At 40.9% G+C, this 15,812-nt stretch overlaps 2 protein-coding genes across 6 annotated transcripts in view; one reads left to right on the top strand and one right to left on the bottom strand.

Annotated features, from left to right (window-relative positions):
* clec16a (C-type lectin domain containing 16A) overlaps positions 1 to 12,269 on the bottom strand; it is a 42,564-nt gene extending 30,295 nt beyond the window's left edge. Inside the window, exons 1-10 of one of the 3 annotated variants that reach the window (XM_034143658.1) lie at positions 12,038 to 12,269; positions 11,157 to 11,285; positions 9,632 to 9,765; positions 8,756 to 8,904; positions 6,023 to 6,128; positions 4,550 to 4,555; positions 3,113 to 3,236; positions 2,531 to 2,705; positions 2,192 to 2,242; positions 1,565 to 1,681 (exon numbers count right to left, since the gene is read on the bottom strand). In XM_034143658.1, the coding sequence (XP_033999549.1) occupies positions 1,565 to 1,681; positions 2,192 to 2,242; positions 2,531 to 2,705; positions 3,113 to 3,236; positions 4,550 to 4,555; positions 6,023 to 6,128; positions 8,756 to 8,904; positions 9,632 to 9,765; positions 11,157 to 11,285; positions 12,038 to 12,111 (1,065 nt within the window). In that variant the 5' untranslated portion in view covers positions 12,112 to 12,269. The remainder of the gene's footprint in view (positions 1 to 1,564; positions 1,682 to 2,191; positions 2,243 to 2,530; positions 2,706 to 3,112; positions 3,237 to 4,549; positions 4,556 to 6,022; positions 6,129 to 8,755; positions 8,905 to 9,631; positions 9,766 to 11,156; positions 11,286 to 12,037) is intronic. The other 2 variants (XM_034143657.1, XM_034143655.1) reach the window with 2 other exon arrangements.
* Positions 12,270 to 12,390: 121 nt separating this feature from the next.
* On the top strand, positions 12,391 to 15,617 carry dexi (Dexi homolog (mouse)). 3 transcript variants are annotated; one of them, XM_034143654.1, is made up of 3 exons: positions 12,391 to 12,454; positions 12,840 to 13,391; positions 13,580 to 15,617. In XM_034143654.1, exon 2 carries the CDS (start codon positions 12,951 to 12,953, stop codon positions 13,218 to 13,220), a length of 270 nt encoding a protein of 89 aa, XP_033999545.1. In that variant the 5' UTR covers positions 12,391 to 12,454; positions 12,840 to 12,950; the 3' UTR covers positions 13,221 to 13,391; positions 13,580 to 15,617. The 3 variants fall into 3 exon arrangements, with proteins under 3 accessions (XP_033999545.1, XP_033999544.1, XP_033999543.1); XM_034143653.1 differs by lacking the exon at positions 12,391 to 12,454 and adding an exon at positions 12,472 to 12,541; XM_034143652.1 differs by lacking the exon at positions 12,391 to 12,454 and adding an exon at positions 12,477 to 12,568.
* The last annotated feature ends 195 nt before the right edge of the window (positions 15,618 to 15,812 follow it).

The following is a 15,812-nucleotide window of genomic DNA, read 5'->3' as shown; positions in this document are numbered from 1 at the left end:
TCAAGACATCACGCCTCAACTCACATTCACTGAAAAGGTAGGCTGCTTCTTACCACACACACACACACACACACACACACACACACACACACACACACACACACACACACACACACACACACACACACACACACACACACACACACACACACACACACACACACACACACACACACACACACACACACACACACACACACACACACACACACACACACACACACACACACACACACACACACACACACACACACACACACACACACACACACACACACACACACACACACACACACACACACACACACACACACACACACACACACACACACACACACACACACACACACACACACACACACACACACACACACACACACACACACACACACACACACACACACACACACACACACACACACACACACACTAACCACAAGGGTTCTCAGAAACGCTCACTAGTTCAGCACACCCACCTGCTTTTACAAACAGGTGGTCAAAGAATTAAGAAACAGAAGAGGGGGCGAAGGGGAAGAGAAACTGAATCACAGGAGGAAAAAATGTGAGGAAGAGAGAATTAGAACATCAGAGGTGAGGGGAATCAGGTGGGGGAGATACGGGGAAGACGAGGGAGAGATAGACAGACAGAGACTAACGGAGAAAAGGGAAATGACATAGAGAGAGATGTAAACACACAGAGAAACGATACAAAGACGGTTCAATCCAAGGCTTGGATGGAAACGAGCTTGAATCAAAGGAAAGAGTTTAACACAGGTAAAGAAAACCAGAAAGGGGAACATGTGCATAATATGGCTGCCTTGATGTGTGTGAAGCATGGAGAAAACCATGACCCTGCAAGCTCATGACCACTTCTTGAACTCTGGCCTCCTGCGTGCGTGTGCGTGTGTGTGCGTGTGTGTGCGTGTGCGTATGCGTGTGTATCCATGCGGTTGCCTGCATAGGTGTGTGTATGTCTGTTTTTGTGCTCCAAGTGTGTGTGCATGTTCTAGAGCAGGGGTGTCAAACTCAATTACATCGCGGGCCACATTAGAATTATGGTTGCACTCAAAGGGCCGGTGGTAACTTTAAGACTATATAAATATACATAGATAAATATACATAATATATATATAAAATAATGTATTATTTTACAATATTTCCTCTGCATTGGATTATTATCGGATATGGTAATAACTTCATAATTAACTACGCCTGAAAGCATAAGTCTAGTAAGTAATTGCAAGTCTCTTCAGTGCGCATCTCACAAAATGAGATGCATTGTGGGACATTTAGTTTATGGTGCTCCTGTAAAGCGGCACGTGACCTTATAATAAACGTATTATATTCTTTGCAAGCTCTTGTGGGCCACATCAAATTAAGTGGCGGGCCGGATTTGGCCCCCGGGCCTTGAGTTTGACACCCTTGTTCTAGAGTGACAATGTATCACAATGTGCAGCCTGATGTGTTTTATTTTTTGTATATTGCAATTTTTTTATGATGGTTCAGTAAGAAGTGTTTATGTTTGAATGTGTAAAAAATGAGTGCGTAGGTGTGTGTCCAATACCGTGTTCTTGTGTGTGCTGAGAATATCCGTCTGAGGGGTGAAGACAGACAGGTCTCCGTTGAGAATCACTTCGGCCAGAGCGTTGACCATCGGGTGGTAGTGGATGATCAGAAACACCTGGGAAACACAGACATACACAATTAAGTATTACAAAAAAAAAAGTGTTCACTGAAAATGATTTAAACTCAAGCATCAAATGTATTTAGAACATTGCTAAATGTCTTTCTCTGTACAAACCAATGACCCTCACAAATATGCTCAAAGATATGACTGCTTTTCAATTCATTTGCAATGCATATCAAATAAACGTTTGAACAGCACACTTTACATTTCAAAATCATGCTTTGAAGTAAGGTCAATTATCTCATTAAACAGGTTTAGCTTACAGTGAAAACTTAAATGAAGGATTTAATATCTGTTTCAGAACCCGAGACATTTACATAACATTTTCCAGAGTGGTAAAAATGTTTCTGTGTTTATCTTTGAGCATAATTTGTGTTCATCGTCTGACAGGAATTCATCCATATGACAAATAGGCAGAATGGCTGGCAGATAAACATCCAACCAGAAATATTCCTGTTCTTTAGTGATGGCTGGTGGACAGCATCCGATGTGTGTGTTGCTTACTTGAGACAGCAGGTAGAGGGACACCTGAGGGTTGATCTTTCGCTCTTCAGACTAATAAGGCAGAGAAAAAAATGTAAGGTCAGTCAATGTCACACAAAAGCAGATCCGTAGCTAGAAGTTGTACAAAAATGAAATGAACAGGGAAATAAATTCATAATGAGATAAATCTGAAGAGAGCGAGACAAATCATGAAGCTGGAAAGATATTCATGTGAAATGGACGGTACCAGTGGTTTTGTATGTTAGGCCAAGTTTTAACACGTCCTGCGCTTATCATTTGGTGTCACACATCACATCAGTGTACCCTAATGTATTTACCGTAGATGCGAGGATGACATACCGTTTCAGGGATAACCAAAGAGTAGACGTAGAGGGGCAGGAACAGGCGGTTGAGGAGGTGGTCGGTCAACACATCATTAAGGAATTCACAGTTGATGATGAGGATATCGTTCAGGTAGTGCAGGTGGTCCAGGTGCTCCGCTACCAGGTCACTCAACTTCCCTCTGTTCCGATGTCTGGGACACAGCAAAGACAGACACAGACAGTATTAAGTAAAGAGGTCAATCTGCTCTATTGGTTTGTGAAATGATCAAGAATCAAAAACACCTAAAGCATGGCTAGAAGTTATGACCTCTACACTTTGTTGTGCTCTATTGTAAAACAAATGCCATCTTGATTTAGCAGGAGATTCCAAAAACCTGTCTTGTGACTGAAAGCTGCTAAAAATAAGCAATTTTTTGTGAAAATTACAATTACATATAACATTACAATGTTAACAATTCACCAGGCCCTTGAATACAAATCAAGTCAAATACAAGTCCTCTACTGAGCTCCAGGAGTGCTCAGTAGACATAGCAAAGAGATGCCCGACCTCTAGTGACCTCAGTGAGAATTACACTGTGAGAAGATTAGCGGCACTCACTCTTCATCCGTCTGCACACACTTGTCCAGTTCGATGACGTGGCTGCCGATGAACCAGACCAAGTTACTGAAATATGGCACCGCCGTCTTATCCCTGATGTAGTGCAGCATGTGCTGGTTGTCCACTGCAGAGATCAGGGTCAGGATCAAGACTCGGGGTTAGGGTGTTACTGAGGCTGTTCACAGTCATCAAATCAACAACAAAAAGCATTACAATTAAGATGCAAATTAAAGAATATAACCAACCACATGAAGTCAAGGAAACAAGGACACAAACTAGTCTATTTCTAATAGAAAATTAAGGGAATTCTACTGGAGTGGGATGAAGAAAAAGCCAGTTCTTTCTGTTTCATTCAATCCTGTGATCCTGCACTCATCAATTGGACACATTCACTGCTTTCTGAAGAAGAGTTACTTTATTTTTAGACAAGAGCAGGATATAAGCCAGATTTGGGCTAAATTTGTATTTGAAGTAATGAAACAGAGCAAATGTCATTCATGTGCAAAGGCTACAGGCGAACCATTGATTTTACAAATCGTTTAAAACGTCCTGCACTTTTTTTTTGGCACTTGTTTGAAGTCTGATAAATCACAGGCTGAATTTGTCGTTTATAAAAAAGGGGTCAGAGCTAATTAGTAGATAAAAAAAACTACAAAGTACAACAATCTGACAGGTGTTGAATAGCATTTGCAAATATAACAAAACATCTGTTGCTGTCTATTGCAGAATACCAGATATGTTTGATAATGACTTGAAAATGCAGACCTACACTTTCTCATGTAGTTATCAAAATGCAAATAAAAGCTTGTTAATAATTTCACAATGCCAGTCCACACGCGTCAAACTGAGACACGTAATGAAGGAGCAGCCAAATCAAATGAACGAATTACAGCAGAAAAACAAATAGACAAATCACAAGCTGCCACCATTTAAAGTCACATTGTCATTCCAGCTTTCGCCATTAGTGGGTGAACTCAGAATGAAAGCACTGAAGTCTAAATAACCACAGTAACCAGATGACAGAAAAACCCATCACCAAAATAACAGCTGAAATGAAGACTAAGGAACAACTAATCAAAGTAACATAAATAAAAAATGCATGCAGGTTTTTCTGCATTTATGTCGGTTGATGATATAATGTTGATTAATTTATAAGAATAGAGAATTGCAATGGCATTTATACCGGTGCATTTACAACACATACATTATTAGGAACCGATTGCACTTCGTCTCAACAAACACTGACATAAAGAGTATTAATAAATAATTAATAAAACCAAATTGTGTAAATATTATCATGGAAACTATACTAATAAAACTGGCTGGCTTCGGGACAAGTTAACATGACAACCAGCAGCACAACAGTTAATAAAATAAAAACACGTTTCTAGGATACCAGGTAGTAAAATAAAGACTGAATGAATGGAACCAACTTACATGAAACTGGAGTTAGGCAGATGGGGCGTGCATAGGGAGAGAGACAAGGAGAGGAAGAGGAGGAGTGGTTGTTGAAGAGGGGGAAACAGACACAGGGTTAATGTGTTTACAGGGTGAAGGGGTGGAGGTTTGGAAAGACCCTGCAGGCATCCCAACCAACACGCTGCAAACAATGGCACATCTGGCAAAAGGAGTTTCTTTGTAACATAAACATTTTAAACTTATTTTTAGGATTTCACATCCTGCTTTTCACTGTGTAACATGTCAACAGTACATCTCTTCATGTTTATGTTAATCAGTAGGAAGCATCAAACTGTGACATATTCACCATTTTGCTGTTAAAAAAATATTTTCAACACAGCTTACAGACTGCGTACAATCACAATGCAACGACTACTTTGCACTACAGCAATGTCTCAGCCGGTACATCAGGATATAGATGAAGAAGATGGAAAAAAAAGGCAGAGTCACAGTTGCTGCAATGAGTTGATGATTACTCCTTTGACAGATTTCTAATTAAGCATAGCCCAGACCAACAATGATACATTCCCCACACCATTAGATTATTCATAAATTAGTTGCAGTTCTGTTATGACGTCACTGAATTTAAACAACGTTAGACTCCAAGGTGCAGAGAGCTACATGCAAGGTTGGATAATGGGTACGGTCACCGGAGAGAAGAGTAAACCGTAGTTCATATGTTGCAGTGACTGTATGTTGAGGTAATGTTATGTACGGTATAGTGAAGAGAAGCATGACGTGTGAGGAAAAGCCAAACTAGCTAAATGCACCATCCGCATCCCATGACAGCGATCAGCTCAGAGAGACGGCAGGAGGAGGGAGAAGAGGCTGATGCAGCACGGTGCAGAAAGCAACACAGCCTTGGGAACAATGCTGATGCTAACACACTTTACTGTTGAGCTGCTTCTTGTCTCAGACGGGCACTCAGTTTCAAAAACATGCTGCTTTCAATAGGAGTTTCAACAGCAATTTAACATGCTGGGTTGATTAGACTTGCAGAAGAGATTGTTCCTGTGCAATTAGCAGAAAAAGCCCAATACAGTGTGGGATTGAAAAAAAATGTACAATAAGAAATTGGCCCCTCAGGGTAACCAATAATCCTCCAAAGTGCCTTATCTGACCAACAGAAAGACCCACATTGCTGCTGGCTGCAACGTTTCAAGGGCTACTGCCAGATCTGCCTTAACAGATTCTATGTCATTTTGCAATTTTATCTCATTGGTAGAGGTCGACAGCTTTTCTTGTCAAGTTCCCCATACCAAGGCTCTATCCACTGCGCCACACGCCTCCGTGTGTGTGTGTGTGTGTGTGTGTGTGTGTGTGTGTGTGTGTGTGTGTGTGTGTGTGTGTGTGTGTGTGTGTGTGTGTGTGTGTGTGTGTGTGTGTGTGTGTGTGTGTGTGTGTGTGTGTGTGTGTGTGTGTGTGTGTAGCATGCGTGCTTCCGGCACTAACCTTTATAGACGTTGAGTGTGATGGTCCGGACTGCGATGCGGACCATGCTTTCAGGGTGGTTGAAAAACTTAATGGCCTCGGTGTACAGGGCAAAGTCATTAGTGTGCTGTGTGTGGGAGACAGAGAGGGGGCGCCGGTGAGCAAGGCACTGTACACTCTGCTGCACTCAGGCAATACATTACCATAGAGCCAGCGAGAAGGAGAGAAAGCGGCTAGCGGATAAGAATAAAGGTCTTAATGAGTGTAACATTCAATTCTCTATAGGGATCGACCGATATGGCTTTTTCAAGGCCGATACCGATTATTAGTAATCAAGGAGACCGATAACCGATATTTGGAACCGATATACATTTGCAATAAAATCAGAAAATCTTGGTGTCAAAATGTAGAATAACACAACTTCTTTGAAATGTCTTTGTATGCCTTTTACACTGGTTTCCTCTCTGTGATCCCTGAGTAAAGTAAATGAAGTCAAAATAAAATAAAAACTACTAAAACTTGTTCTGAACTTCTGATATTTGAGTCTCACTCATTTAGTAGTCCCAATTCAGCAGCACCAGATTGTGGTGCAGAAAGCAGAGTTGCTGCGAGGCTCCACTAGCAGCTGTCACAGTCCCAGTCGTCCCAGCGCGTCACAGTTTCTCCGCTGCGAGACGCTACCCCCCCCCCGGTCCCTTTGTAACTGGGAAACTGATAGAATTGGATCATAAGATCGTGGTGTTTTTGCAACTTCGGCATAGGGGATTGGGATGTTTATTGTACTTCGGCTTTCAACTGGTTCATCTCACTGCTGCTGCTTGCCTCTGTCTGTGGCCATTTCTCAATCGCGAGGATATTGGCTTCCAAGCCAATATTTCAAGGATGCTACGTCATCGAGTGCCGCCGAAGGACTGTTCCAATCTCCAGCATACTTGGAATTCCACCGAGGCCGCGTCCTTGGTTTGGGGGAAATTTCGAGGCTGCACATGGGTAGACTTCGCGTCCTTAAAATCCCCAGGCTGTGCTACCAAGCCAGCATCCTCGCGATTGAGAAACAGCCTGTGTCTGCGTTCTTCGCACCTGCCTGTAATCTGAGAAGGTCCCGCCTCTCTGGCTGGATGCAGCCCGGAAAATCTTCAGTGTTGATTGACACTTCAGTAATAGCCTATCAGATAGCGCTGTGGGCGGGACATTGCTCGTGAACAGTAGTGACTGCAGCCAGAGAAACGGCCGCATCAGAGCCAAAGTTGTATCGGCAATTTGATTAAAAAAAAGGCAGATACCGATTATCTGTAAAATGCGAAATATCGGCCTCGATAATCGGTCGACCCCTAGTTCTCTATATAACATTAAAAAAAGTGCATCATTTTCTTCACTTTCAATTAGTAGACTAACCCACGAGTTACTCAAATCCAAAAGAAATTATGATAAATGTCTCTTAGAAATCTGTCATAAGCCAGGGGTGTTTTTTGGCCCAACTTGAAACACAGAGACACTCAATAAGATCAAAATGAACTAACTGACTTTTGCTCCTTATCTAACATTCCTTTAGATGGACAGCATGCATCAACACATTTCTGAATAACTGGCTGCTCTGAAACTTTGAGTAATCTCTCTCTGTGCCTGTGCCTGATCCTCTCCCCAGCCATTCCTCAATCACTGTGACCTCCAGCCAATCACAGTTGAGGGCCAGCAACAAACGCCCCTGACACCAAAACAAACCTGAAAGGTAACTGACTGTGTAGATCTGAGAGAAACAGAAGCTGCCAAACTAATGCGCTATCCAATAGCACCCTCTGGAGGAGAATTAACTGTAAATCAAGTATACTTAATTATAAGAAATTAAATGAGAGAGTAATAAACAGGACAATCGTACACTTTGAAAAGATGTATATGAGTTGCTTTCAGACAGACTAAATGTCAGTTAAGTTACCTAAAACTCTAAATCCAGAGGCGTTACAAAAATAAATATTTTCCTTTGCATTACAAAGATGCAGGTTTTACTTTAGTTTGTTAACTGTAAATAAGATACAGTTAAGTAAACATTTAAACTAAAATACCTATGTTTAAGGTAATCTAACTGTGTGCATAAATACTGTCAGAGCTACACGTTGGGTCTTGTTTTAGCCTCAGGGGCAGAGCTACCATCGACAGTACACCAATAACTTTCCCCCGCACACACAGGCCAGTGGAAGGACTACAGATACTGCTCAAGCAACAACGTTACAACAGAGTCATCAGAAATTATTCAAGAGGTCAGTTTACTTTGGTGTCACCATCTATTACCACACAGGCACAGAGACACACACAGCAACAGGCATGAATGATTATATTCTCGTACCCTCAGATGAAGGTAACTTAAATACTTGAGTGTTGGTGGAGAGAAAGAGCAATAAATCAGCCCATCTACACAGGAAGCTGATGCTCTGACAGGGGAAACGGCCTGCTGAAGATTGGTGGATAGGAGTAGTCTGATATGTACAAACTGAGGTCAACTTGCACAAAATGCAAGAGACAGATTTGCTGAATTTAAGCAACAACCTTTCATTTTTCTCTCTCCATATGCCTAGCTGCCGTTACTAATTTCTTCCATCTTTCACTCCCTCAATTGTCAGTCTCTAATCGTTCATCTCTCTCTCCCTTTCTTAATAAGCACATGATAAAGGTGACATCCTTTAAGATTCCTCCATGACTGTCTTTTCATTCAGTCCCTCTTATTTCCCTCAGATCCCGCCCATCTGTCTAAGGACTCACCTCATTGTAGAAGAAGTGCACGGTGTGGGTGTTGAGTTTCAGTGACAGGGTCTTGAGAAAGGAGATGTAGTAGGCCATGATCTCCTCGTCTGAGAAGTCAAACTTGTGGACGATGATGGAGTTCACATGGTTGTTAGATAACAGGTAATCTGAGAAGAGAAGACACTTGATCAGGCTTGTTCATAGCTTTAAGGAAAGCCTTATGTGGAATGTTGAAATGCTGATGTGACAATCTTTTTACCATCCATTTATCAATTTTCCATAAAGGCATTTGGTGGTTGTACAAGAGAACACTAAAACAGCAAAAGCTTAATTTTTACTCAACGATTATGAGGTCAGAAGTGCCATCGGACAGACACAGGGACAGTTGTGTACAGTGCAAATCATTTAAGACTCAATTCCTTTTGAGACATAAATAAAAACCTTGCTTACTTTATATAATATAACAGCCCACTGTATAAATGACAGTATGTGCTTAGTATTTAGTTGCCTAGCAACAACCAAAAATGCAGAAGGCTGCTATTCATTGTGCATTTCAACAAAGACAGGCAGTACAACATGCCTTGCATTGTAAAGTCCACAGAGCATGTTAACTATATGTAAACATCTACACGCACATTTTAGGGCAATCCCAAACAACAATCTTGTTATAACTATTCTGAGCTTCTTTCACTGCTCAATTGTAATACAGACTAAAATAAATAGCACCATAAGTACAATATAATACCACAAAACAGGAACAGCACAAATTAAAGCAGCAGTCTCAAAAAGTACAACATTTAAATAAATGTATTACATGTACTAGGGCTATTTAATTGCGATGCATTACATCAAATATGCTTTCATTTTGTAACCAGTGTTGATTCAAAGACTTACAGAGGGAAGTCTCATGGCTGATGTTCTCAAACAGTATGTTGAGGGTCTGGAGGAGTTGGACGCACACGTAGCGTCCCGACTTCTGACGCAGGATGTTCAGGAAGAAGGCAAACATGTTCTTCTCCAGGAAGAAGCTGAAGACACAGGACACAAAAACACAGACAGGGGTCAGTTCATGATGACTTGATGTTCAAATATAATTATCATACATTAAAAGGTAGGGTAGGTAAGAATGGAGAAACCAGCTCGAGTGCGCTAGAATTTGAAACTACGCAGCCGAAAAAAATCTGCCCCTTCCTTACAGAGCCCCTCGTCCAACACACACAAACGCGCACATGATCAATGAGGGCACGAGATAAGTTTGTGCACGAGATGGAAGGCTGACAGGCAGGTAGGCCATCCAGTTATAATTAATTATAATTGGTCGTGCTTTTTACAGTACTACGGCTTCCACAGCCGTAATACATAACATTTTGTTATGTATTTATTGTCAAAGCATTTAATGTATTCATTGCTATCGGGATGTTAAGAGCATTCCATGGAATATAACAAAAAGTGTTTCTGAAGTGAATTACCTACCCCACCTTTAATACTTGTTTCATGATTTCCATTATTTGGCCAGATTTGTGCAAATAGACAGCTGAGCGTTCCACTTTCATGTTTATCCTATACTATTACAATATTCTGGACGTGTATACTGCTCATTTCACCTGGAATAAACCTTGAAGTTTATAACTTTAAAAAAGTGTTTATTGTACGCCAGGGTGACTGCTAAATTTAGGGAGAACTCTTCAGTACTTTGCCCCATACATGTTGTGTTTTTCCCAGTAAATCATTATCCTTCGGTTTGAATAAGACTGCATCTCCATTCAAAGTGAGAAATAAAATCCTAATGGTTTCAAAATACTGAACAGCTACTAGCCTAGATAATTATAAGTGACTGTTCCTGTCCATGTTTATTGTCGGGGCTTCTGATCACACAACAATACTTTCAACGTCCTCTGTGGCTTTTCTGCTCTTCAAAGCCATTTCCTGTATCATAAAATACAGCCAGAGGTGGCAAAGCGGATACAGAAGTGATTACATGAAACTGCAGAGCTGCTTCTGATTTAAAAGAAACACAATGGCTTCATGAGCTTGAGTCCCCCGAAACGACAGGAATTATTTAGTGGGTTTTGAGAGCTAAACTGCAGTGGGCTTACAAAATGTCTTGCCTCAAGTCATACGCAAGCATAACCAGTGTCACATGCAGAACAGCATGTTGTTATGGGGGAAAGATGGGGGTGAGAGTCGTAAATGTGTATTTATATTTGTTATAATGTTGGAGATAAAGGATTCAATATTCAAATGAGCATTCTGTGGGCATTTGTTCAAATTCATGTCTGTGAGGTAAGTAAAACGTTTTAACAGTTGGCAAGGTTTAAACAGTTGGCAAACCTTGCATATATCAATAGATTGCCGTCTCATTGTTTTCCAAGCAGCTTCCAGTGTGGGATTTGACATTAAGAAATCGATGGTTACTTACTCAAACACAGAGCTGTCATTCTGGTCCCCCCAGATGAGGATCTCTGTGATGGAGCGGATGGTCTCCACAAGAAGGTTTCGGTTGTGGTCCGTCACTGTGGTGTTTTTTGTCAGGACATGGTACATATACCTGATGGAGAGACATGAATAAAGGGAAGATATGTAGAATAAACTGGTTAAAGCACATCTCTTAACTTAACAGCAGAAAGACAGACAGCAGTAATAAAGACATACAGCAACTGGAAGCTGAATAATGAATAATGAAACAGCCCATGTAGAAATAGAAACGTATTTGTAGCCAACTGCTCATCTCCAAATATTTGTAATATGTATGTAATAACCACCAAATGTAAGTATATATTCTACACCATGACAGGTGTATACTTATTTTTGCCTAATTGCTGCTTTTGTGGGTGTGTTGCAGACTAACCTCATTAACGGTTAATTTGTTTTACCTGTTGTGATGGGGCAATTTCTATTTCAGCAACTCTTATTGGTTTAAACTCCCCTCAACCTGAGAAAATGTAAAGCTAATCAGCCCGAACAAGTGAAACACCTGTGCAGACGTTCAAAAACTCGATACTACAGTTTGTACGGACAGTTAATGCACGAGACAGACTTTATTGTCCAAAACCAGCATAGTAGTAACGTTAGTTTCAATTCGGTTTTAGGGTAGATTTTTAACCCTAAAGCTAACGTTAGCTCACATGCTTATCTACCTAGCCAAACAGAAAGGAAACGACGTAGCAAATGTATGTTAAAATATATAACTGGACAGCTATAACAGTTATTTTAACTGTTGACAACATAGCTAATGTTCTTCTCAACCGCTTATAAATCATAGAAGCTAACGTTAGCCTATTTTTTTTGCTAGCTACTCACTTCAAATGGTCCAAGGAATGGATGTTTTTCGTTTTCCCCTGTCCTCCAACCCAGCTCCGTGACCGGCCGAACATGGTTGTGGTTTTAAGGGATGTGATGTTCTGACAGGAGCGTTATTTTGCTAACGTTAGTGTCCGCATATACCCATTACACCCACTTTCCCCGTACAGATAGCTACTTAGCAAACAGAAGGTGATAGGCGGCGATAGCGGCGATGAGGGATCATTACGTAACAGGTTGGTGGATGGTTAGTCTGGGGGTTGCTGTTCTCTTTCTACCAGAGACGCTTGATACAGCATACAAGGGCGAGCGGAGGAAAACTACAACATTCACTTCCTGTTCTAGCCTTGACGAATAAAGAACGCGACAACCAATCACAGCAGAGCCAGAAAAGCAGCGAGCCAATCACCTGCCGAGGTATCTCTTTGTGATCAGGACTGTTTTGATGCAGTCGGCTAAAATGTTAGAAGGGACGGTTAGCTGTAAAAACGTCGACAGAAGCGGGTATTTGTGAATGTTTTGTAATTCTAGGTAAATATTTGTGTAAAAGAAAACTCCAAATAACTTTCCTTGTGGAAATAATAGTGTGTTTGTTTCACTAGCACTGCATGCTACTGTTTTTAGCCTTAGCCAGCTGGCATGGCGTGAATTCCGCAAACCCCCCCAAAACAATGCCAAGCATATGTCGAGTTAGCTAACGCCTGTTATCATTAGCTATTAGCCTAAAACTAGCTGTGTAGTTGTCGTTTTCTTTTGGACCTTAAAGATAAAATTAAAACTGCTTCTCAATCACTGTTTTCAGGTCGGGACGAGCCGAAATGGACACCCCAGCCCCATCACCCCGGAGAGATTTATAACGGTGAATCACATCCTGGCCTCGCAAGAACCCAAACTGTGGCTCTATTTATTTTCTATGAAACATCCAATTTATGCCGAGCTAGATTCGTTAGAATCGCTGTTGAACGATCTCCCATATATGTTTTATCTGGGCCTGTTCTTTGTGAACATCCTGATCCTCTATTATGCCTTTCTGATGGAGTACATCGTCCTGAATGTGGGGATAGTATTTCTGCCTGAGGACATGGACCAGGCGCTGGTGGACCTCGGGGTGCTGTCCGACCCGGCCTCCGTCCCGTATGACACGGACACGGAGCTGGATGTGTTTGAGGGGTATCTAGATTGACACAGCTGTCCTGCAGGAAGACAAACACATTCAAGTATTGATGGTGATGATGCAGAGGTCCAGGGCAGATTGGATCAGCGTGAACACTGCGTGGTCAGGATCGAGGGGGGAAAAAGCCTCAAAGCGGATGATGTTGATGCCTTTTTCTCACAAAGACATATCAGTGAAAAAGTAAGCAGAACACACTGGACTATGTTTGTCTTGTTTTTTTTCTGTTGTAATGGTCAAACGGAGATACTTAGAATAGAAAAATATGTATTACTACACCAAAGTCATCCTTTTTTAGTTATGTTATAAGTTAAGCTATTCAAAACATTGTGGTGATTAACTGATGATCTGTATTTGTTTTGTGTCACTAGGTTGTCTAGGCTCAAGAAAAGGTAACTTGAGGAAGATTCAGCACCACCGGCACCATGATCAGCGAAGGTCCCGTGTTAAGAGCCCCCTGCGCTGGATATGCTGTCGGCCCGTCTGTTGCCACTCTAATGGACTCTGGTTGGACACCATGGAGTTGGCACCGGCATCTGTGTCCTTCACATTGGAGACAAAGAAAGGAAAAAGGAAGCACAATGTGCTCTGAGCAGAAAGACAGCTGTTCTCTGTGGATATAAATGTCACCAGAGATGTGGAGCATGACTCTGCATTGCAGCCAGGTCAGATACAGAAGCAGGATGTGACTCGCTGTGAACAATTACCCAGGATGAGCAAGATCTGGTGGCTGACTGCTGAAGAAAGTGAATATAAAACTTGCCATCACAGTTACAGTGTGATGTCCTGCACAGTGTGAAGAACTGGCCGACAGCAGGAAACAATGTCCACTGTAGGTCTGTTGCATACTTATTCTTTCACAGTACAACTGGTTTTAGTTATGTTCTTTTTACATTTTCAGAACACACAAAGCATTGCTACTCTGATGGCTCAAGCATCCTTGAAGCGTCATTTAAATATATATAATTTGGGGTCATCCATGCTGTTTGTCTGCTTCAGGCATGTACAGACTCTCAGGGTGCATAGTTAGGTGCTCTGGACACAGGCTGTAAAAGTTGAAGTGAAGAAAAAGGATATAGGAGAGCCTTTTTCTTAAATCAGAAACACCCTAATAGCCACACTCTTCACTGTAATGCAGAAAGTATCAAAGCATCTAGGGAGAGTTATTTATGTAATACAGTATGTCTTCTGATAAGCTTTATCACAGTGATTGGGTTCACACATGTTTAATTTTGTATTAGAGGCTAACCCCTGGCCAAATGTGTGAAACTGTTATCAGCATGAGTCGTGTCAAAGACAGAACCCTCACCTGAAAGAGAAACTCAGAAGTGCTTCAGATATTCAACTTTATTCTCTTTTATTTGATGCATCCATGTTTTATTGTTACAAAATGACACAGAAAAGACTCAACGCATGACATTTGTGTTGTTTTTTTTAATTTGTTTAGTTCCCAAAATAATCTTTTATTACACTTTTTTTATGTTGAATATTTATGAATTCAGTAAAGAGAAATGTATATTCTTGGCAGCAATAATAAACAACATTCAAGCAATTCACTACTAGATATGTGTAAGCCTTGGAGGCGCTGTACATACTGTAGGTCGGTTAAGAGCACGTATAGCCCTGCCTATTAACTGCACATTGATTTTTGAGGCAATAAATCAGTATTTCCTCAGCACATGACTGCTGTCTGCCAGAATGAGCAAATTGTGCCAGTAGTCGTTATACTCAGAAATTAGGTTGTTTTCCACAGAATAAGGGAAGTTTGTTGTCAACCAAATAACTAAAGATCTAGAGACAAAAAACTAAATATTTGCTCATCTACGTTTCTTACTCAAATGAATGAAATGAATTGCCTTACTGTCTCAATTCAAAACAGTCTGCGAGACATTTCATCAAATTGCATAAATCGGTATATTTCCGGATAATAATTAATCTGCAACAGCATTTAGTTCACGTTACACTAAAGCTCAGGATACTAATATTTATTTAATATTGTAAAATATATGAATCGTGAAATCAAACCACATCATGCTGGAGGTAGAGGGCTTTAACAGGCTGTTATCAGTACAATGAGTTAGGTACATCAAATATTAAAGACTCCCTATATTTTAACAATCAATTGCAAGTGAAGCTGTTACATTGGGAGGATCTACTTTTGTATGTCAACTGTTAATAAATCATTAGTGGTAGTTGCACTGTGCCGTTTCCAAGGCATGATAACACACTGATCAACTCTGCTCAAATGTTAGTTTAGTAGAACCCTGTGAGACTCCACAAGGACTGTGATCATACAGCCTTTACCCTCCACGTCTGCTTCTATAAAGACATGCACATGCTATAATAAGCTTTGGATTGTAACAGAGTTTTATTTTCCAACGTGTATTTAATAAACTGAGCGAATGCCAACTTTTCTGCCTCTTCCTTCAACTGTAATATCATGTGTGTTTGTTGATTATTTTACAGAAGAATGGACATGTTGATGTCAGACTGTTTACTTTGTCCCATGTGCTTTTATTGTGTCACTTTACATTTTGTCCACAAGAGTGCATCAGTGGAAAAAAGGAGCATGGTGGAACATAACAATGTTTAACAAATCAACAA

Source organism: Trematomus bernacchii, unplaced genomic scaffold, assembly GCF_902827165.1.
Source record: "Trematomus bernacchii unplaced genomic scaffold, fTreBer1.1, whole genome shotgun sequence".
Lineage (NCBI taxonomy): Eukaryota > Metazoa > Chordata > Actinopteri > Perciformes > Nototheniidae > Trematomus > Trematomus bernacchii.
The sequence above is the reverse complement of the archived record's forward strand: the minus strand, read 5'-3'. Positions and strand labels throughout refer to the sequence as shown.

Excerpts from the sequence above, each read along its gene's own strand:
- dexi (XM_034143654.1), top strand. The coding sequence starts at position 12,951 with ATGAAACATCCAATTTATGCCGAGCTAGATTCGTTAGAATCGCTGTTG.